Consider the following 23,127-nt stretch of genomic DNA (forward strand, 5'->3'; position numbering starts at 1 on the left):
GTGCTCATACTTCCAGCACAACTAAGAAAAGACAGTGCAGAGCTATGTAAACTGCAGCGGAGAGACTAAGGAGGAGATTCAGTCATTAAACTCAAGCACTCAGGGCCATTTAAAATACTGCACAGTGTTCAAGACACCCATACGGGGCTGGCAGAGGTACTGCGGAACACAGGGGACATCCAAGTGCTGCAGGTGAGATGAAGTGATAGCAGACACCTCTTAAGTTACCCAAATACTGCCCTAGAGTGTCACATTCACTACATCTGAAGACTGGGTGTATTTAAATTGAAGGAAGTACGTCTGAAAGTTCAGCCTTCTGCAATACAGTTTTCTGTTCAGCCAGGTCACAAAGGTGACATCAAGTGATCTCAAAGAGTTTACAGACTTTTTTCTTTTGGTTGATTGATGGACGTAGGAAAGTGCCCTTCAAAAGTGGAAGTAATTACTTTTCACAATAGTTAATATTGCACAAACCCTTAAGGACCATTTTTCCAAGATCTCCTTTTTTCAGGTTGGGTGACTTTTCCCCTTCCCTCTCTCCTCTCCTCCTATTTCCTCTCTTTTCTTTTTCCTTTGCTCTGTTCTCTATTCTGTTTTTTTGTTCGTTTGTTTTTCCATATTTTCTGTTTTCTTCTGTTTTCTATAATGGCTGCAGAACAGCAGCTAGTGTAACTGGCCAACAAGATCCTCCTCTTCTGCTGTCTACCTGTGAACTTAGGCATAAAACTTTAAGGTTCTAGCTTCACATGACCAAAGCCCATTAGAATGCCATATTGCAGGCTGGTAATATACTGGAGAGAATATCTCACTTAGGACTGGTTTAGATAACAGTCTTGTCTTTGAAGCAAGATTTCTGACAGTGGTAAGTACGAAAAGGGGGAAAAAATGCAGACATTCTGTTTGAAAGCCATATAACCTTGTTTTTTTATGTCCTTGAACGAGCGACAAAAGAAAAAGCTGCACATTTTTGAGAGCAAGGTACAGATATCATTACCATACCAAGCTTTTCAGCTTATGTTCTATTTTGAGTTCTGCTAGATAGCATCATACTTACAATGGTCTTTAGACTGCACTTAGCCTGTGATGATTTTTATTCATCACAGACATGAATTAATCTATTTTCCAGTCTTGGAATACATAGGTCCAGTACCGCCTTCAGATATAATACCACCTGATTAAAATACAAACTTGCACAAATAGATGAGGAGGAAAATGAAACAGTAATTCAACAGTGGCTAAGTTTATGGTCCTTTTATATATCTCCTCTAGGGCTACTGGTCAAAAACCTAAACGGAAAGCAAATGAAAATGCTTTTGCATATTTATAGCATTGCTTTGTGTTTTTGAGAGCCTTAATGCTAGAAATCTCTAAGCATGTTACATAGCAGGGTGATCTAAGCTTTTAGAGCTCCCAGACATATGTCAGTCCCAGGGTCCTCTCTTCGCTCTGTAAGCTGCAGCTTACAATTCCCATCGGGCAGGAAAATGCCCCCACTCTTCTCCCTCCACACGTGGGGCTCTCACAGCAGCTTCCCAACAAGTTCCCGGGGACAGCAGCAACCAATAAACCGGACTAACATGGAGTGGCTTGTTACTCAGCAATATCACCTATGCAAAACAACACTGCCTGTTTAAAAATGCCACAGTGCAGTCAAATAATTTCTCTTGGTTTTAATAAGATATGAAAAAGAGCAAGGACAAGAACCTTCATCTCCTGGATGCTGACATTACACCTTTAGCAAGTGAATCTTTGCCCCAGTATGCAAAATATTCTATAGTTTCAAAGCATAAGGCATTTTTCCTGGTATGAATTTAACAGAGATGCTAATCTGGGCTCTTGCTCTGTGAATATCTTTACTTAACCATAATATCATCAGTTATCTTCCCTCCACGAACATCTGCCAGAAAAAATAGTGCATGAAAATGTCCAGACTGTAAAGAGTTTTCTGGGACAAAGGGAAAGGGAAAGCTAGAGATAAGGAAGGAAATTAGAAAAACTGTGTAAGAAACTAAGGCTTGCAGATCTGTCAGACATCTGAGTCCTAATTAAGTGATTTTTCCATCCCTGAAGTTCTTCTTAGTACTTAAGCATAAATCTTTCCCATCTTTTTCAAAGATTGTTGTGAGGGGGTTATTATATAGAACATGTTTGTGCATACACAGCCATGTATACATATATATAAAATACATTTGCTGTTTTCCTTTAGAGTTTTTCTCTTCCTTTCTGTCTTCTCCATGAAATATTTTATTTTTCTTCCTGCTACCATTTTCATCGTTAAATTCCTTCAACTACCAACTTCTTTCCTCCCTTTCTTTCCTTAGTGGAATACACAACTCTAACATTTGAATTTCAATGGACTCAAAATTAAGTAGAACTAATTCATCCACCTCTGCCCTTTCAATAGCTTCTGTTTTAAACTCAATCATCAAAAAAACTAGAAGCTTTGTAACCAACAGCCAGTATTTCCCAGGTTGCTAACAAGATTCTTTCCTTTCTCCTCGCAATAGCTCTGGCTACCAGAATCAGAGCCAAATTTAACAAATTCTGACAAGAAAAAGAGAGAAAATGAGATTCTCTGTATCTATATCAAGAGCATTAACTGAGTGAAGCAGGGTTGCTCTGACCATGTCCTTAACTAACTTTACTTGAAAAAAAAAATCTTATTTATGGCTACTAAAAGAGTAAATTACGTGAGTAAACCAAGACCTCAGAAAGGTATTTATTTTTTTTCCCAGTCAAGTTACAATCTCTAATGCTGTATTTATTTCCCTTTATAACCGGCACATTTCTTTTACACATTTTAAAAAATAATTTCTTTAATTTATTAAAATATATTTTATTATTTTTATGCTTTAAGATGTTTGTATTGCACTGTGTGAAGCCAACACAACCACCCACTATTAAGGCTTCCTTTAAAACTTTATATTTGGTTGCTTATATCATTGGGAAATTATATCTTTTCCCTAAGGGGCAGTCCAGGCATGACAATTTTTATCACAATCCTCATTATTCTGTTATTTTTTATTAAGCCCACAGGGTCAAATGAATCCCAAGAACAGAGCTTGGAGGGAATGGAGAAGTTCTCCATTCTGAACACGAAGGGCCCAGCCCTCTGCAGGAATGGATCCTGCAGGGCCTACCTGGTCACAAGGTCTTGATTCTCTGTGCCTCAACTCTGAAATAGGACCCTGACCTATTTTAATCCCACATGAATGCTGTGAGGAGAAATTAGTCTGTATGGCACGTGGATAGTGTGAGGAGTAAGCTGCAAAGACTTGGAAGAAATTAAATATCCCTGTCTTCAGAAAAGAGTTGAACTGAGAGCAAACTGTGATATACCTGCTCCATTAACTGAGTTCTGAAACCTAGAGAGACAGCAAAACAAAACAGAACGTGATCACATAACTACCGACTTTATCATACTGCACCAAGCGGGGGGAAATTAAGGTTACACTGGTAGCTTTAATATTAATGTTACCCAAGTTCAAGCGTGTGACCTAGCATCTCTAATAATATTATTTTAACATAATTTTTAATGTGTAATTACTTATACAGCTCCAGACAGTAGGTGTGCATGATGCTTTACAAGCATATAAAACTGACTGATCCCTGCCCCAAGGAGCCTGCGTGATGACACCACACGCGGGATGGGAAAGGAGGGGGTATGGGAGGACAGGAGTTGCAACAGTGTGAGATCATGAGATGTGTTTACTGCTACGTAAGCAACATTTCAGCTTCTCTGTGGTTTTCTTGTTACTCATTTAACACTATATATTAAAATTTGTTGAACAGATACATAGCACACTGAAATCAGCTGTAAGGAAGGATATGAAGAAGGAGAACCATGCGGAGCACCGGTCAGTTTGCAGTTAATATTAAAACGTTCACTGTCAGGCACTGTGTGCAGTCAGCTATTCACATGGTGGCAGCCCTCTGCATCTCCAGCTGCTCTACCAGGCACTGCACAGAAGCACCACGAGAGAGGACAGCTCTGTGCACACTTTCACTTGGGAAGCAGTAAGTGGCTGCAGGGGACACAGACAGACAGAGCTGGTGCAACAGGTTAGAGGAGGCAGAGCCAAGAGCAGACCTACACACAGTCTTTTGACATTCAATTTGATGCTCTACATGCTACCTATCTAATATGCATATTTGGATTATAGTTATTCAAACAAAATATCCCCAAAGAAGAAAATAAAATAGCCCAAAAGAAGAGTGTACCTGCAAGTTGCTTCATGGACTAGAAAATAATACCCTAGTGGAAACCCCTAGTACTGGGACATTTTTAGGTAAACCTGTTTTGGTTTTGTACTTCGGGAACTTCAAGATACTTCAGGAACTGTGTTGCCACTGTGAAGCCAGTGATAGGGACAATTCTGATCTGGCCAGATATTACACACTGCTGTGAAGAGACAAACCCACGGCACGATGAAGAGTGCTCCCCCAAAAGCTCAGAGCTTTCCTTGGCTTCAGCAGCACAGGAGCGAGGTGCAGACACGGGGCAAAACTCTCTGCTATGATTTTCTAGGGCTGCCAGGCATTCCTGCTACACAGAGACCACCCAGACCTATGTGATTCCTGAAACTCAACAAAAAACGAATTAAAAGTAAAAATGCAATCAACTACAGAAAATACTGTGGCAAAATATTCTTGATGGTTCATTGATGGACAGAGTAAGCCTTTGTATTAAACCTACATAAGACCTTTAGATTTGATCCTTCTTTTCACTGATTCTTCACAACACACCTGCAAAATAGCACTTGCTCTTTCTTTAAAGCCTCATCCCCTTCTAAATATTATTTGATTCTACTTTAAGAGCACTTTTCATTACTCACACAGTATAATATGGTTTTAATATAAAGAATTATAAAAGCCTATGAATTACTTATTCCACAGGACAGTGCTAAGCCAAGATTTCGGTCAGCTTACCATTTACAGTGATAAGCTAAATATCTGTTATTTATTAGCTTTTTTTCCAAAGGCTGGTCCAAATTAGTCCCTAAACGAAATTTCTGGCTTCAGTGGAGCTCAGACTTAAGGAGGACGCTTGATTCACTGCTGCTAACTACTGTTACTCTCAGCTGTGACATGTTCTCCAAATATCTTTATTTTCCTTTTATAATTGAGTTTGATCATAGTACATTGACTGACAGAATATAATAGTAATTGTTAAACTCCATGTATAATTTTCCTCTAAGTTTTGTAGCTTATGAAATGTACTTAAAACTCTGTATATCATGGTATCAGTTACTGACATGAACAACGCATTTTACCTTGAGCAGCGATTCATGAGGCTGGTTTGGCCACAAAAATAGTCCTTGATCATCAGAAGAATCATATACAGTCTTAGAACTCCCAAGAGATTTTACCAGTGGGATGGGGAGGGCTAAGAACTCGGTAACTGATGTTCTCCAGATTTAGCTATACTCAAAATTCTACTCAGAACCGATTCCAGTTCCCTTAAAACAAGGTTTTCATGGGTTTTGAATAGCTCTAAAAATATATAGGCTGCTACCACTTCTTTTAATCAAAAACAAATATCTTCAAAAAAAAATCCCTGCATTTTTTCCTCTGCACTAAGGAAGCAGATTTTGGAAACTTAGCAATTTGACCTCAAAAAGAGCTAATAATGCACAATTTCCAAACCTGGCTTGTTTACAAACATAAGTTAAGGGGGCAGGATTAACAGGATTTAGTTTCAAACACTGCAAGAGCATTCAGCTCAAACGCTTGAAAGACAACACTATCAGCATCTCCGCTGTGGCAGTCCAGAGACCGCCAGAAGACTAAAATCAGTCACAAATGTCCAATGCCCTGAAGTTGATCTGTAATAATTTTACTGCCCCAAAGCCTGAAGAATACTGCATGTCCCAAGCAGGAGAACCATCCATTCCTCCAGCCTGGCTGGATCCCTCTGCCCACCAGCCTGCGACGCTTCCCCCAAATGAGCGTCACGTGCAAAGCGGCTGAGGGCGCGCTGCCTCTCACTGTCCCTTTGTCTCCCTTATTGCAAAGTCTGCACATTTGTTAGCAAATCTGAATCTCAGTCCAATGGAAAAATGTCTACCTTTCACTGATGTGAAAAATACGGAAAACACTAACTTTCAAGCGCTAGCATATTATTTGGTTATAATGGCCTCTTTTATTGAACTAAAATACAGGACAAGTCCCAAATATTTTCCACTGATCAAGATTGCTCTTCAAGGCCATTTCTTTGATGCCTTTATTGAACATTATGGTAACTTCTATTATTTTTCCTGGATGTGCATGTGTTTTTTCCAGTTTGGATCCTGCAGTTTGGAGGAAAGTTGGGATTGCTTAATTATCTTACAAGGCCTGATCTATGTCTACAGAAATTAATAGGTTGCTTTTTTTGGATCAGGTCTGGAATGTTAATTGCAGCTACTATATTAGTCTAGCCTATATAAGCCTCCATATAGACACTGCACAAGGATCTAAGAAATTTTAAAAGGCCAAACCACAGGGAAGAATGCATTGTTAAGCAAGTATCTAAATGAGACTTGACCTTGTCCCTGTTGACACTGATGGGAAAAGAAAAGCCCAAAGATCATTCCATTAGGGTAAATACTGACTTTGGCCTAATTTGTCCCCTATTGCATGATCCAAAATGAAGTTCTCCTTCAGAAATGTGTGGAAGGAAATAACTAGGTCATGATACATACGCTTATGAAGGGCCTACAGATTAGCAGCTGAATGGAGAGAGACCAGAAAGCACAGACTTTGTGTCAACTGAGAATTCAGAGGAATTTCTGGCCCCTATCCCATGACTCTGCAGCATCACACAGACTGGATCCCTGTGAGTACCACCAGGCCACCCTCCTTGCTTCAGGCACAACTTCCTATTTGGCAATTTTTTTATTTGCAAAGTCCTATAAATTCTGGGTTGCCTTTGCAGCCCTGCCACCAGCTATGTGAATTTTGGCAAACAAACACTGTCAGAGTCACTTGTGCTTGCAGGCAGTTTCTAGTTAAATATCAGGTTCTTGCACTTTCTTGCAAAAACTTCAGGAAATAGTTTATTTATTTATTAAAAAAAAAAGGTGGAATATGCTGAAAAGAACACCACAGGTATAACAGCAATGGATGTTAGCAGCAGTAGAGCATATATGCATACCCACAAACCAAATCCTAAATTTCACTGGATACAATCCTTCCTTCCCTACCTAGCTTTAAGTGGCTTTATTCTTTCCATCTTATGCTTGCATCTAAATCTGACCTGCAAGTATTTTTTCCAGTTCCACATACAATAAAATTTTAAGTATCTCATGTGTTGATAGCACAACATGATGAGATACTTAAAAACTTGAAACCAAACTCGAGCAAAACCATTTCACACTTTTCGTTAAGAAATAACTCTGGAGGGCAGTGGCCTTGTGGCAAGAAATGGAACTACAAGTTCAAACACAAAAGTGACCTTTTTTGTAGCCTCTTGCTACAAGCATGCCACCGGAGGGGATGTGGCACTGACCTTTTGCACTGGGAGGAGTTGCTTAGCATTGGTACTGGTTTATGAAAGTGCAGAAGACAGTAAAAGAAGTTGATTTTGTGATGTAAGTGACTCCCCCTGCAAGGGGGACATGCCAGGTATTCCCAAAGGGTCATCCGTGAACGGATTCTCACCTCTCTGGGGTGCTGTCGGATGCCACGTTGTCGGAGCAGGCAGCCCCAGCAGGGCACAGCTCTCTGCCACACGCTGGGTCTGCCTCAGCGGAGTCCGGGCAGCCATTGACCCACTTGTCTCTCAACTTGACACTGCCGTTCTGTGAATCCAAAGACACGATGTCTGACGGGGAGCTCACGACACCAGAGTCCTCGGTGGTGTCCTCAGATGCAAAACAGCTGCTTTCTGATGCTGTTTCTTCTACCTCTGACAGCTCCAGAACCACGTCATCGACTGCATAAACATTATCATGTGCAGGCTGCAGGCTCTCTGAATGAAATACAGCAGAACAAACAAAAAACCCCACAGAGTTAGTTGAAACTCACTAGTAAATAAATCAAACCTCCCAGAGTGAGATCCTGAAACCACTGAACTCAATGGGTGTTTTGCCACTGACTTCATCAGTTCCAGACCTCTACAACATTCATTACTTTGTATTTGGATAAAAATTCATTAATTGCATAATTATGGAATTAATATGGATGGATGGAGCTCAGTATTTGTATAAATGATAAAGATGATTTGCAAAATAATAAAATTTTGCTCTCAGGTTTTAGAAATATGGCTTGACTTACTTGTCCTGTAAAATTTAGGTTTTATAACATTCATATCAAATCTGTTACCTTGTTCTCTCACGAACTAACTCTCCAGAGACAGTTTCTTGGAGGACTGGAGAAATAGGAGCTTTCAGCTTCCTCAAATTAAAGGGCAGAAAAATAAATTTAACTGAAAAGGTAGGAATGACATAAACAAAAACCAGTAATAAAAAAAGGCAGAAAAAAATCAACTTCAACAATAAACCAAAGTTCAAATGCTGCACTCAAAAAAAAAAAAAAAATCACTCTTACCACTTCTGATGAGCCAATCTTATTATCTTATTACATGGTAGCAAATATATCATGACATTTTTGATAAGAAGTCTGTAACAGGTAAAAATAGGGGACCATATCTCAATTAGGATACTAAATTGGTAAATTGGATCTATTGCTAGTTCACTGAGTGAACTGCTACTTCACCACTGTTTAATTTCTTCTGTTGTTAAGCGGGGAAAACAACTGCCATCTCATATCTCTGTATGCACCAGTAAAGCACACAAAATCAACTAAAACATGTTACAGAAAATTAGACACTATTATGCTGAAAACAAAGGGAACCTTTTCCATTTTAAAGTTGTTTGTAAGGAAGAAGATGAAGAGATGTGAACTTTGCATGTTTAGCTGTGTTAAAGTTGCAAGTGACGAGACCTGCTCAGACACTGCACGAATTTTTTACGCTGCGCTTTAATTTGATGCCTACTGGCTTTTTTTGTTGTGAAAAATGTAATTTTGCTATTTCCCTTGGCAAATGTACAAATACAGACTCCATGCTGCAATTATGCCGGTAAAGGGGAACTCTCAATAATATCAATAATTTCAGAAAAAAAAAAAAGAATACAATCTCAAGCCCAGAGATGCTTTTTTGATCAAAAGGAATCAATAAAGATGAATAAATGCACGTTTAATTTGAAATTATGAATGTACTCCATTTTCTTCTGCAAACTCAGTAAGCAAAAGAAAGCTTAAACAACATATGTTATGGTCTGATCCTGCAAACTCTTGTGGTGGATGTTAATTACAGGAGAAGTCTCAGGTCTCTAAGCATGATTATGAGTAAGCCTCCACTTAACTGCTTGCAGGATCACAACGTGCAAGTTTTTCAAGTATATATGAATCGACAAGCCAGTAGAAATAGCAAAGAGAAAAAAATCTATTACGCTGCATATATAGAAGTATTTTCTTTAAAGTCAGAGGAAAAATATGTATCATAGAAATTATTTTAAGATGCACTTCAGCAGGGAAGCTTTGTGTAAAATTAAAATAAAAATGAAACTAACATTCTCCTTGACTGAGGTTACAAATGCCATTAAGTGCTGAAATTGATTTCTGACAGCAGAAGCAATAAAATTCACAGGGTTACAAATCACAATTGAAGTTGTAAATGCTGTCAAGCATCAATATTAATGATGGAAGATGATACAAAGACTCTATTGTGACTTTGGAAGAAACGTTACTTGATTTCTTTGACCTTAATTTCTACAACATTAGCTCTAGGTTCCAGATTTAAACCAAGCAATCATTCCAACTAAAAATATCAATTAAAAGAACAAAGTATATGCCACTGAATGCATTATGGCATACTTATGACAGAACGGCTGTTAGGAAAACAACTCAGTATCAAGAAAAAGTAAGAATTATTTGACATTAATCATAGCCACAAAAATATACAGTAAACAGACAACAGTGTACAGTCATTGGTTAGTAAAAGCTATAATATGTTAAAAATAGAATAAAGTGAGATATGGTATAGCAAAGAAAGCAATTTAGAGAATAGGAATCCTTGGAAAGTTTTGAAGTAATGCACAATGCAGTGTACCTTGATGCAGAGACCTCTACATAGTAAAGGCCACCATTAATTAGCCCCACACATGGCTGGGGCAACAGTTTGTATCACATTACCCACCTCCAGACCCAGACAGGGATGCCAGGTTTTCCCTCCTGAGCTGTCTCTCTCATCTCCTGATCCTCTTCTCCCTCGCCTAGAAGTATTTTTTGATGTAGAAGAATTTGCCTTTTCCCATTCAGGGATTTAATACCTTTTAGTCACACAACCCTACTAGCCTACTTGGTTAAAACAACTCTCTTATTGATGTTATCCAGCAAGTTCAACTACAGGACGCCTGCCCATCCCTTCTTTCCATATAGCAAAAACAACAACAGGAGAAAACAGAGTCTCATAACATCAGGGTCTAGAACCGATCTATCAGCATTAAATCTCTCTAGCTGCACCATTCAGTCCAATGGCAGATCTTCCTTATTCAACGTCTTAAACTGCAATTCTATTCTGAAGCACAGCAATGGAGAGAGGAATCTTTATATTAAAAAGTTTGCACAAAACCAAAACAATTTTCGTTCTTCAAGTCTACCAGTTTGCCAGGGCAGTGCACTATACACTTGTGATAGCAGTACAGTGAATTAATTTCCATACTACTCATCCAAACAGGAGAGAGCACACACAAAACACGAACCTATGTCATGTTAACAACCATGTTTCAAATAACAGCAGCAAGAAAATACCCCTATTTTAAAGTGGAGACATCCTCAGGTAGATGAACTAAGATTGTTCTTCCTTCCATTCGCTAAGTTTCCACGAGTGTGAACAGAAGATGATGGGCTGCACGAGCGCTCAGCTTGCTAACTAATGACACACAACATGAAAAAACCCTAGCTGAGTGGTCCTGACTTTGGGAGTCAAAAAATATCTTCCATAGCTTCCCGATTTGTGCATAGAAACAATGTATAGTAGTGGATGAGATTTTGCCTTGCAAGTTTTGCAAAATTTTCTCCAGAAGGAAAAGCAGAAGACCACACACTGAGCACAGTGTGATCCCCACAATGCCAGCTGACTGATGTTATTTGTTTTTAAAAGAATCCCAGCATTTGTGTCTCTCTTCTCTGCCATTACATTAAGATTTTAGATATGGTCTCTGATCTCTGAGATCTTATGCAGGCAAAAAATACCCATCTGACAGACAATACTAAACAAGCAGTTCAGGACTGGGCAAATGGACACACGACTAATGATTGCCACAGATATATTAAAGCTGTAATATTACTGCTGAAACAACGCTGTGCCTCAGAAGATTACTTCTAAACACATAAAAATACCAAGCTCTTCTTCCAGCAAGCTGTAACCAAGTCCATTGGCTTCAAGTGGGCTCCTATGCTGTAAGGGGAATGCAATTTGATTTGTAGTTCTCTCAAATTTCTGTGTCGTCTCATTCCTGTCTGCGATGAGACAGTGCCCAGCAGCGTCCTGCATGCATTCCCACTTACCTACACCACACAGGAGGTTGCAGAACTGGCAAAGCTCAAATTAGTTTCATCCCCCGGATCCCCTTGCTTAGCTGTAAGAGCAGTGCGGCTGCACAATTAGGTCAACCACAAGTTACAAAGGCTTTCTTCTGGGGGGCCGAGGGGGTTGTTTTTAGGAAGTTGCCTGTGATCACCAGGAGGGAAAGAGGAGCACAGCTCATCAGCAAAGAATGCGAGCTTCTTGTTTAACACAAAAGCCATCTTGTCACTTTAATCTCAATATGCTGTAAGTAATTAAGACGCCGCTGAACTCGGTGCTGAGAAGAATCCTATCTGTGTTGAGGCAGTTTGATACCGCGTGGACGTACACACCGCTCAGCGCGAATGCCCAGGATGGGCACGGAGACAATTCGCACCTGGTTTAAGTGCTAAACGCTGTCAGAAATGAAGGTCAGGCTACACGCTGTATGGGAAGACTACTGCAAGTAAAATCCTTGCTTTAATTACGAAGAAAATAACCACCATGGACTTTGAATGAGATCAAAAGGTGACTTAATGTGCTCTAAAGATATATATCCCACCCAGACTTATGAATTCTAAATCAAAGTCCTTGTTACTAAAGCCTAAGCCAGCATTCTCCCTGAATCCAGTGGGCACAAGGCACAATTCCTTCCTTTCCAAGTTACAACTGTTTGCTAAGTTCTGTGACATTCTGTTTTTAGTTTAAATATTCTGTTTTTCTTTGATGCCACATTCAGTAATCACAGAAATTGCAAATCTAAACACATTTTTAGAGGAAGAATAGTCTATTTAACCCCTGCATAGTGAATAACTGGGACTTTCTAACAATTTGAGACATAGAATTTCTGTAATTCCTTTCAGCTCTTGTTCGGAGGTTAGCAACTATTCTCAGGTTTCATCACCTGTTGCACTTTTTTCTCCATGTAGCAAAGTTGTTTTGCGGTAGTTTAAATGGCCTATTACAGTTACACTGTAAAAAATATTAAAAACATCATTATGTTAAACAAAATTAATTTTTATGACCTCAATATTACAACATAATTATTTTACTGACAGTATTTGAGAGAGAGAGAATGAAATACTGCTGTAGTTATTGGCATCTGCTGTAAAAGTTGGACCATTACTAAAGTAGTAAAAGAAAAGCAATTTTTTTCAGACATTTGGAAAATGTCTGCTGGGAGAAATGGAGAAAGAAAACATTTATTCTGTCAATAATTAACAGAAATAATGAAAATGGTAGGCAACATCAATGCCTGAGCTTTTACAAAGGTACAATCTATTCTGGATATTTTACTCATTTTGCTCATCAAACCAAAAACTCGTAGCAATGGCTACGAATTCAAAGCATTCAGGTAGCATTTTAAACACAAGACTGAATGATCTGGCTGCTTTCTACTCTGGGCAGTTTAGTTCAGCATGCTTAGCATAGCTAAGCCAGAGCTGTGGCATTTTTTTTTAAATTGAAAGAGAAAAAAAAAAGGTAACTGCTATCCCCACCATCAACAATAATGGTGAGGTGAGGGGGGCTTGAGCTCAAACATTATTTTTTTCTCAATTTCTGTAACTGTTGTAGAAACTGGAGGCTTCTGGGAAAATCCAAGATGAGGAATCATTTTTTCTTTTCTCAGTTCAGGTAGTTTTTAGAATCACACAAAGCTTAAATTTGTAAAGAACCTCTGTAGATCATTTAGTTCAACCACGTCCCCAAAGCAGGACTAACTAATGACTTAGATGGGCTTGCTGAAGACCTTGAGCAGATAAGTTATACATCTAATTAATATCTCCAAGCATGGACATTCCACAAGCTCACCAGGAAATCATGACCTGATTCCTGACCCTGAGTGATGTTTAATGTTTCTCTCCAGAAATAATTTCTTCTTAAGCCAAGATAATTTTTTTTTACCTGCAACTTGTGGTTGTTGCCTCTTATCTTTTTGCTGAGCATCTCTGAGAAGAATTCAGCTCTGTCTTCCATTTCCTTTAAATGTCAGACAGCATTTAACTCATCCTTACCCTCCTCTTCTGCAGCCTGAGCAAGTCCTGCTGCCCCAGCCCCTTTGTGTGCACGTCCCTCCAGCCACCTTGGGCTCATCTGCCTTTGCTCTGTTTCAACAACATCCTGTTTCCCTCTGAACAGCCTGAACGAGGATGTTTCTTGGCCACATCTGAACCTACTTTTGGGCAAGAGACGTAGACGTGGCCTCATGGCAGCTCTCACTTGTGCAGTCCAGTTCGTGGTTGGAGCTCCACCACCGTCAGGGCGCGTTGCTGACTCATGCAGTCATGCAGCTGGCTCTCATCTCGCACATAACGAGATATTTTCAGTCTCCTTCCTTGCCTTATGCTGCGCATTCATGTTTTTCAGCCAACTAGTTCTTTAATTGCTCATCCATGCTACACAAAACCCAAAACCAAGAGCATGCCCCTTCCTTTGGCACTGGCAAACAGCAAAAAGACTCACAAAGGACCTATCTTATTAGACATATCATCAGAGGTGCATATGGAATACATACCACCAGTACACCTTGCAAGTCTTCGACATTTCCTTAGAGAAGCTCAAGCCTACCACAGATTTCCCAGCTCCATCAACTCTCCTCTGGAAGAAAAATAAATGCAGATTGCAACCGATTTAACCTCCTTTACCCATTTGAGCTAATTAAGCATTTCTCTTGAGGTTAAGCCTGTCTGCTGTTGGTTGATACAAACGTATTACCATAATTGTTGCAAGAGCGTTTTCTAGCCATAAAGTTCCCTACGTTAAACACAATAGAAGATGGGGTGAAACTAAAAGTAGGAACTGAAGACTATTCCAGTTCCTCCCACCATTTTTTTTTTCAAATACAGAATACTGAAGTGCTGTGCATTTCCCTTTCAAACATATGCTGAAAATGGTTACAAAGACTCAGAGCTGCACCAGATAAGTCTGTCTACTGGTTCTTCAAAGACTCCTACAGGAAACTAAAAGTTCAACTAGGTGGCTGCTGTCCTCTCCCATTCCAGCCCTCTATTTTTCCCAGCTGCCACAAAGCCAAACAAACAAGAATTTCCACACCAACGGAAAGCAGATTTTCCCAACAGAGGAAAATTAACATATTGGATTTTATTATGCCTTCCCCCCACCCCTCTCGCTCTCTCTTCAATGGCTACAAAACTCTTTTTGACCTCTGCAAAGCACCTACGTTCTAGAATTTTCCTCCTGGCACTCTCTCGAACCTTGTTCTTCCCTGGTTTTGTGCTTGTTTCGAAGTGTTCTTTGGAGGGTCACAACCCCTCTGCATTGCAGCCAGTTACAAGCTTCCCTTCCGGGGAAGGAGACTTATGACGGATTCCAGTTCTCCAAAAAGGAACACAAACTGCAAGATGCTCTTTGATGGGAAAATGACCAACTGTGAAAGCAGGTCATTTGATTAAATAATACTGTCACTTGTAGATTGTGACAAGAAGACAGATTTTTTTAAAAACAGGCCAGTTCCTTTCACACACAATAAAGTTTTATGGAGAAATTTTCATGGCAGTCCCTGGTATTTGCTATCTGGGGTTGACAGGAGCCTAAAAGCAGCTGCCAGGTACCTGATCTTGATTCTTTATTAACCTATGAGGAGAGGGACACAATCAACGCTGTTCAAAACATGACGAACAAACCATTAGCCTTTTAGCAGAGCAGGAGAACATGGAAATGTATTTAGGAGTATGTAATAGAGGGCTTCAGACTTGCACTTTATAAACCATCATGTGAAACATTAGTAACTTTCAGTGATTGATAATGGGGCCCTTTGCGAGCCCATGTGGGACAGGAAAGCCTAGATCTGAAACCAGCCTGCCTTATGTAATAAACCTAGCAGAGAAATAAACCACTCTCCGCATTTTGCTGGTGATTATTAGTCTTAAGTTACAGATTTTGGCAAACCGCATCCTTTATGGAGGTTGTTGGCTTGGAGTCAAGCGCATTGCCGAACTTAAACAAATGGGCTGTGAAGGTGATTTCCATTTTCTTGAGCCGCCTTTGAGAACAGGCTACAGACTTGATAAAATAGCTTGAAAAATATATGCAATGCAATGATTAATATCAAAAGTGATTAGTGCACCTATGTAATAAGCCAATGTTTTATTAGGTGTTTTTTAAGACCACAGGAAAAAAAAAAAGGAAAGGCCATTTGCTGAACTTCTTAAGCTTCACCATCTTTCTCCCATGCATTCTGCTTTAGTCAATTCATCTTCCTTAGTGTTTTTCTCTCCTGTTGCCAATTTCATAAAATTTCTAACAGAGTTTCATATTTCTAGAACAATCTAGAGGAAAAAAATAACATAAAACACATTTGCATTGTAATTATACTTTCCTTCTCCAGAGACTATCTGTCAGCAAATTCAGCAAACAGGAGACAAAAACTCCTCCTACAACCAAATACACACACACACTTTGGGGAGGAGGGAAATGATTCTGCTTCAAAAAGGCATAATTCTACTCACCGCGGTGTATTTACTTCTCATTAAAACTGATCTAAAAGTGGAGGAGAGTAGAAGAGAATCAGGTCACTCTCCAATTTACTACCTATTACTGAAGTCATTAGGAATTATATGCATATAAGTAGAAATTTTCATCAGCTATTTTCTATTTATGGGGACAAAACAGTTTAGAGCATTCTTACCAGTGTGGGTGATTAGGTGCTAATAGCAAGGAACACTGTTCCTGCTACCCAGAGGTAACAGTGAAATCCCGAATGGAGTGCACCCAAGTTACTAACAAAGCAGGAATTTATCATTTTAGTTTTTTTCCCCTGCCATTTGCACCATCTATAACTGTGATATTACTCTTCAGCTCCTCCATCAGTTCACCCATCATTTCATCTTACATCACCTTCTATCTTTGCATAGAATAGTATCTATAGTATCATCCAAAGTCAGAGCCCTAAGAAAATCGTTTCAGGCACAAACCACCTGTCTAACTTACAGTTAGGGTGACACAAAATAACTCAATTCAATTGCCCAAAACATGCTTCAGCCAAACCACCCAATAACATAAACACTTTCACAAAAGATTTTCAGCAACTAGCTCCAAATTTAGATATGGAGACATCTTCATACTTCTCTGTACTCGAAAGACATGAAACTTTTGATTTACATTAACCGTCTCTTTCCCTCCAGGATCTGCTGATTAATAGAACACCTGCTTTCCCGTCAAAAGCTACAACAGGCTTTTCAGACATGCTTTGGCTAATGGTTTACTTTGGCAGTTATATTTACAGGAATATTTTAACTTAGAAAAGCACATTTCTGTTCTGAGTGTACATTTAATTATTTTACATTTTGCTGCACATTCAGACTACATTGCTCTGGTATCATATTGCTCAGCGGCTGCAAGATTTTCAGTGACGCAAATGGAAGTATCTATCTGCCCAGATGCTGCTCGAGCACCTCAACACCTCTCATCACTAACACATTTTATCTTTTCAAGCTGCCTAGTGAAGAAAAAAAAGTATTCCTTGCAGCTGTGAGATCAAAACTGAGTCCATGGTACACCAAGTAACTCTCTGAACATCTCTTCCGACCTCAACTCATTTGGGTAACAGAGGCACAACCAAGAAGTCATTGTACAGAATAGGAATTAAACGAAGGGTATCATGAGCATCAAATTGGGCTCTACTACTTCTTGTAGTGCATCCTGAATCACTCTAGATGTCGGTTGCTTGAGGTAATGAAATGTTAGTTAATGGCATTGCCATCTCTGAACAGTACTCACACACAAGAGAAGCTCCTTGGAATCAGGTCCTCGCCTCAACACCCACTAGGAATAAGTTCTCTTAGTTTTCTCTTTTCATATTTCACTCTGTCAGCATCAGATCCTGCTTCCCCTGAATCAGCTGGGCACCTCTAGGGGAGCAGGATGGGACCGTTCACTGATTAAAATGCGAGGCTGCAGCTATCTCCTGCATGGGAGGAATCCCCAGAGGGAAAGTTTGTCTGCATTTTAATTCAAGTGAAGCATTTTAAGGCTCTCATTTACACAGTTCGTTCAATAATAATGTGCATGCCATATAATGGGGTATCTGATTTAGCATGCTTAAGTGCTTTGCTGGAGCAGGGCCATGTCTAGAATTTGAAGGTTTAGTATGAACGTATCCTGAAAACAGGCAAGTTTGTTTGGGAACCTTTTACCTACGTTAATGGGCTTAATTCTGAATAGGATCAGTTCAAAAGGTCATTTTTCCAGTGGGAAAAATGTTGATGTCTTTGAGTTTCTTTCTTTGTAGTCTCAGTTCCTAAGGAAAATAAGTTTCAAAGGTCATACTTCTGAGTAACTTTATGAGTCTGTCTATGAAGCTCTGGAGAGCAACTTTTAAACCTGTTGACCATTTTCTACTTAATTAGTTCGGAAGGAAAACAGTCTTAAAGTTCAGTTCCAAAAGTTTCATGAGGAGGTAGAAGGACAGAGTAAGGACACTTCATTTATATGTCTGCTGTCAGAATATCTCACCCTTTATAATCTATCGGAGGTACCCCACAGAGATGCTATGGACTGTAGGAAAGCTTCAACTAGAGTATGGTGTTTTTCAGACAGCAGAGAAGGGAGACATTAAGGCAGAAGTTCAAAAGAAATGCTTAAAGAATTGCTTGAAAGGGGCAGGGAAAAGAGAAGAAGAAAGCAAGAAGTTAAAAAAAAAAAAAAAAGAAAAAAGGAAAAATCTCCAAACTCTAACATCCTTTCCTTTTTACCTTTGAAAAGTAGGAAGACAAAGATTCTCTTTTCTGTTGTTCTGTTTCATTTTGTTTATCTTTTCTCTGTATCCTTTTCTAATTAAAAAGAACTCACATACAAAAACATAAAGAAAAACACTCTGAGTACTTCCAGAAATCTTTAAAGAAACCCAAAGAATAGATTAAAAATTTTCTGAAAAAAACTCCACACAACAAAAAAACACAGAAAGATTGTGAAAGTGAAAAAGTGAAAAAAAAACTGAGTGGATTTGTCTGGCCACTCTATCTTAGAAAACATTATCTTCATTTCCTGATTGCTCTTGTAATTTCAGCATGAGAGAATAAAACTGTCCTGTCACCTTAAGGTGGTCCCTATCAGACACGGACTGAATGAAGCTGGCAGTTTCTTATTACTGTACATATTACACCTAGTAAGTTTAAGGGCTTCTGTTTCACTGGTTTTGGTTTGCTAACTTTCTTACAGGTACTAATTTAACTTTGTGGAAAAAACGCAAGGAGTTTCCTCGTGCAAGGATTTTCTTGTGCAAAAACATCCAATTGATACATTGCCAAAACCATATACTAGGAAAAGTAATGTATATTGTCTGTATTTTTTTTTTTTTTTTTTTTACAACCTATGTCATTTGTTAAGAGGAGGCGAAGACGAGTGGCTTCATTTCAAGAACATCTCTATACACTGATTAGCTCGATGAGCGCAGAGCAGGAAAGCTGCCATGTACAGAGGAAGCTGGGCATGCCCACAAGGGAGTGGAGCAAATAAGCAAATTACGGTATAACTTGTCCTTTTTTTTTGTATCTTCTTTTTTTTCTGTTAAACCAAACATTTTCATTTGGAAAGCCTGGGCACTTTAAATTCTATGTTTCTCGACTGATCTGTTAATCAGCTTATTGTTTTAATTTGCAGAAGGCAAACAGAAAGTGGTTTTCAAATGATATGTATTTTTGAATAAGAAATTGGTAATACTAAACGTTCACATGTTTAAAGTAAGATTTCTTTGGAAAAAAAAGGAAAAAAATGGGGAGGAGAAAGAGTGTACGTTTTACCTGATAAATGAGAATTGTGACATTTTTGGTTGTTGCTGTACAGAGACCGTCTACTCAAAAAGGGTTTCAGAACAAACACAACATATCATGCATTCTTGCAATAGTCCTTGCAAAAATCTTCAGCTTCTACTTCTAATATCACACGGAAGTGATTTAGGTTGGCCCTTGTAGAGTATGCAGCAGCCCACTCTGAGGCTTTCTGCATATCAAATCAAGTTTACAAGTTTGTTCAGCTTCCAAAATGCTCTTTTATGAGCAAAATCCAAGGAAAGAAAATTCTTGCATTGCTAGTAGAATTTCTTAGATTCTTTACATGAAGTCTTGATTGTTATGCCTATACACACACATTATAAATAGAGATGGATGCTTTTTCATTTAATTAAGAAAAAGTGTTGAAAGTATTTCCTACTTAACTTCCATGTTTTTACAAACTGAAAAAAAATATTTTCCTTGTTTTAACTTCTTGTCAACTGAAAAAAAATGAGAAAAGGAGCAGGAAACGGAGAAAAACGAAGCAAAGTGTCAACCTACACACTTCTAAAATTTGATATTGATAATTTTCACTGATGTAAACAATTGGGTTTTTCTGTTTGCTTGCTTTAGCGCGAGTGGCCTTTCCCTTACCAGTCCTTCCCTATTTGTGAGAAACTACCATATTGTTAGCAACTTTATTTTACCTTTTCATCACAATAGCCTTACAAGAAGACACATTTGTCAGCCATAGCTGTCCTTTCTCATCCTTTCCTTTGTCTTCTTTTGTCGTAGGTCTTTGTCCTCCCTTACACCCCATCTTTGCTCATGGAACTCTAGGGTGGAAAGTAATTCTTTGCGCCATGCCAAGAACCAATTATGGGATCCACAAAAGGAGCTGACAAAAGAGGCTCTGTCTCTGCTCTCAGCCTTTTGCTCCCTCAGGCCCTAAAACCCAGAAGTGACTGTGCATGGCCAGAATTCTCAATTCCTTAGAAGAAAGCAGGCAGTCATTTTAGTGAGTGTTTATGGGCTTAGAAGTGGTAATAGGAAAAGCTGAGTACGAGCATCTCTAAGGACGGACTAGCACTTTGGTATGGGTATTATCACCTACCTGGAAGTCAGAACACCAAAATTTTCATCCATTTGCTTTCTATAGCGGTCTGTGTAAATGACTGCTTTGATTCAGTATGACCTTGCCCAACAAATTCCCATGCCATTTGAAATACCAACCTTCAAGTTTGGTTTGGCCCATTATGTGTAAATCCAGCAGAACTCGGTTTAAATAACCCCATTTAAAGCTCCAAAAGGTCCGTACACAGAAACCACATGTGCACACGTGGCTGGAGACTGACATTCAGGCCAGCTTGTGACTGATAAAGCCCAAGTTCCTTCGCTCGCATGAGCGCAAGGTTTTATCCAAATCCCACTGCTTCAAGGGCCTGCTTACCCTGCCTGCCATGTCTTACAGGAAAGGCTCGCAGAGTTAAGCTTCTTTTGTTTTGACTGAGGAAGGGGAAAACTGAGAATTCAGTTTCACTTGGAATAAACATTTGCAATTTATCCACAGACCACTTGGCTTGCAGAACCAAGCTGCAAGGAAATCAAGAGAGAAATGTCTCTGCCTTTAGGGCAGGGGAATGCAGGATGGAGAATGTGACGCTAAGGTTTATTCCATACTTTATGAAGTAGGTAAACTACTGGTCAAGAGTTAAATATCAGGAACATGAGATTAAGAGGAACATTTGCTTTCCTGAAGTCCAGCTCCATGAGCAGGGTAAACATAAAATATTTTGTTATAGTCAAAGGAATTGTCCTCCATTATACTAGGGCTGATCTGTGCCTCAAAGTCTACAAAGCTCCAGATAGTACTCACAATACTTTAGCAGGCAGCAGAGTGGGATATAAAATATCCCTTTTCAAGTGGTCTTACCTTTACCCAGGACTGGCTCTCTCTCTAGGTCTTTCTTCAGGAATGAGGAAATGAAACAGACTGGAAAACCTAAGATTAACTTATCAGAACTGATTTGCAATATTTCATGTACAAATTACCTTTAAGACATATAAAAGAGCCAGTACCAACTCTGTATTTTTTCAAGTTTTAAAATACTTACCTCTTGTTGCTGAGTTGGAGCCCCTCAATGGTTATTTACCACTCAAGATCAGAGCATCATAAAATAATATGCACAGAGAGGTAATAAGGCAGATAATTCTTCCACAGAAGAATGCAAGCGCATCTACCCCTTTCTCTACCACAGCAAAAAGAGCAGAGTTTATTCTGCATAGACTATATGGGACAAGCAGGAAATTGTAAATTGTCATTTTTTCTTCTGTCACCTTCTGATGAATGTTAGCGACAGCTATCTAGTCACATGGGTGCTACACAGGAGCCTTTTCACATCCTATACATGACATATCTGAACAAAAAGTGTGCAAACAGTGACTGCAAGTTTGTCTCACTGTCCTTGAGGGGGGAGTTCATAGTTTTGCAGTGACATTAGAAAAAAACATGGCTGTAATTTTGGAGGGATGGAATAAGTTACATGCTGTCTTCTAAAATAACATGTATTTTAGTTTGGAAAGTTAAATGGTGCCTACTGCATGTACTAAATATATAGTGAGAGTCATAGTAATGATTTGAAGCCAAGTTAAAAGGACAGAATTGCTGTCTTACACACATACATGAGGTCTGATTCTCACACTGAGGTGTTTTATACTCAGAGGGTACTACAGGACCACCTTAAAGTATCTGTGAAAGTAACGGGTATATAAATGTCATGGCCACAGAATTTATGGTACATTTACAGAGTATAGGGACAGATGATAGGCACCCAATAGATTCTCTGGCCATATATTTAATAAAAAAATGCATCATATTTAATACATAAATGCATCACAGGCTTTTGCAATTTATCACATCACTGACTGGATCATCTATCATCCCTCTCCCCTGGCACTTATTTGAGCACTCTAAACCCCATGGCCAGCTCCAGTTCAAAAGGAGCAAAGAGAGAAAGATTTCTTCCTGCTATTTTCACCCTCTCAGTAAAAAAAACATTCATTTCAATGCTCAGAGATCATTCCTAAAAAAAAAAAAAAAATATGAAATGAAGTCATGATATGTAGAAAAGACATGTAAGGATGTTTGGAAAAAACCCTCCGTCCTCAGTTTTATCATCTGAATGACAGATCTGCTGGTAATGAAGACAGCTGTCAGTATAAGAGGATGGATACTCAAATAATCTGCATATGCTTTTAAAGTGCTGAAACTCAGGCTGATAAACCTTGCTAGCAGAACAACTCTTTGTGCACTGACACTAACCCAGACCTGCTCCTATTGAACGCAGATGTAGGCTTGATTTCCTAGCTGCTGCACCCGGGACACAGCTCTCATACACACTCAGGCCATGTGAACGCAGTCAGAGAGGACCCACATGCCACCATCCTCTGCAAGAATGGCCTCGGCCCAAATTCGAGCCTAAATGTGCACACTCTCATCAAAATAGCATAACAGGTAGACACGATTTATCTTGGTTTGTCTATCTGTGATCAAATTGGCAAAAAGCTAGAAAAATGTATATATTTATTTTATTGGCTGGGGAGAACAAAGCAGTAACCATGCCTAATTTTATGAAATTCTTACAGATTGAAAATCCTTGCATAAATGGAATATGTATCAACTTAAAATTAACTTTTAGTAACGTTCCTACTTGCTGCCTATTCCAACTACATGGCAATGTCGGCTCCCTCTGGTGGTCAAAATAACAGGAAAAACTTTTCTGCAGACACTAAGTAAAATCTGTGCATCCTGAAGCTTAATCTAATTTAATTTCATTTGGATTTGTA

The 23,127-nt window shown here is 39.1% G+C and overlaps 1 protein-coding gene across 1 annotated transcript in view; it reads right to left on the bottom strand.

Moving 5' to 3' along the window:
- Positions 1-23,127, bottom strand: part of LOC112953303 (protein cordon-bleu-like) — a 73,520-nt gene that overhangs the window by 16,325 nt on the left and 34,068 nt on the right. The window contains exon 4 of the mRNA XM_026046330.1: positions 7,642-7,951. Coding sequence (XP_025902115.1) covers positions 7,642-7,951 — 310 coding nt within the window. The remainder of the gene's footprint in view (positions 1-7,641; positions 7,952-23,127) is intronic.

This window comes from Nothoprocta perdicaria, unplaced genomic scaffold (genome assembly GCF_003342845.1).
Source record: "Nothoprocta perdicaria isolate Ctin4 unplaced genomic scaffold, notPer1 scaffold_433, whole genome shotgun sequence".
NCBI lineage: Eukaryota > Metazoa > Chordata > Aves > Tinamiformes > Tinamidae > Nothoprocta > Nothoprocta perdicaria.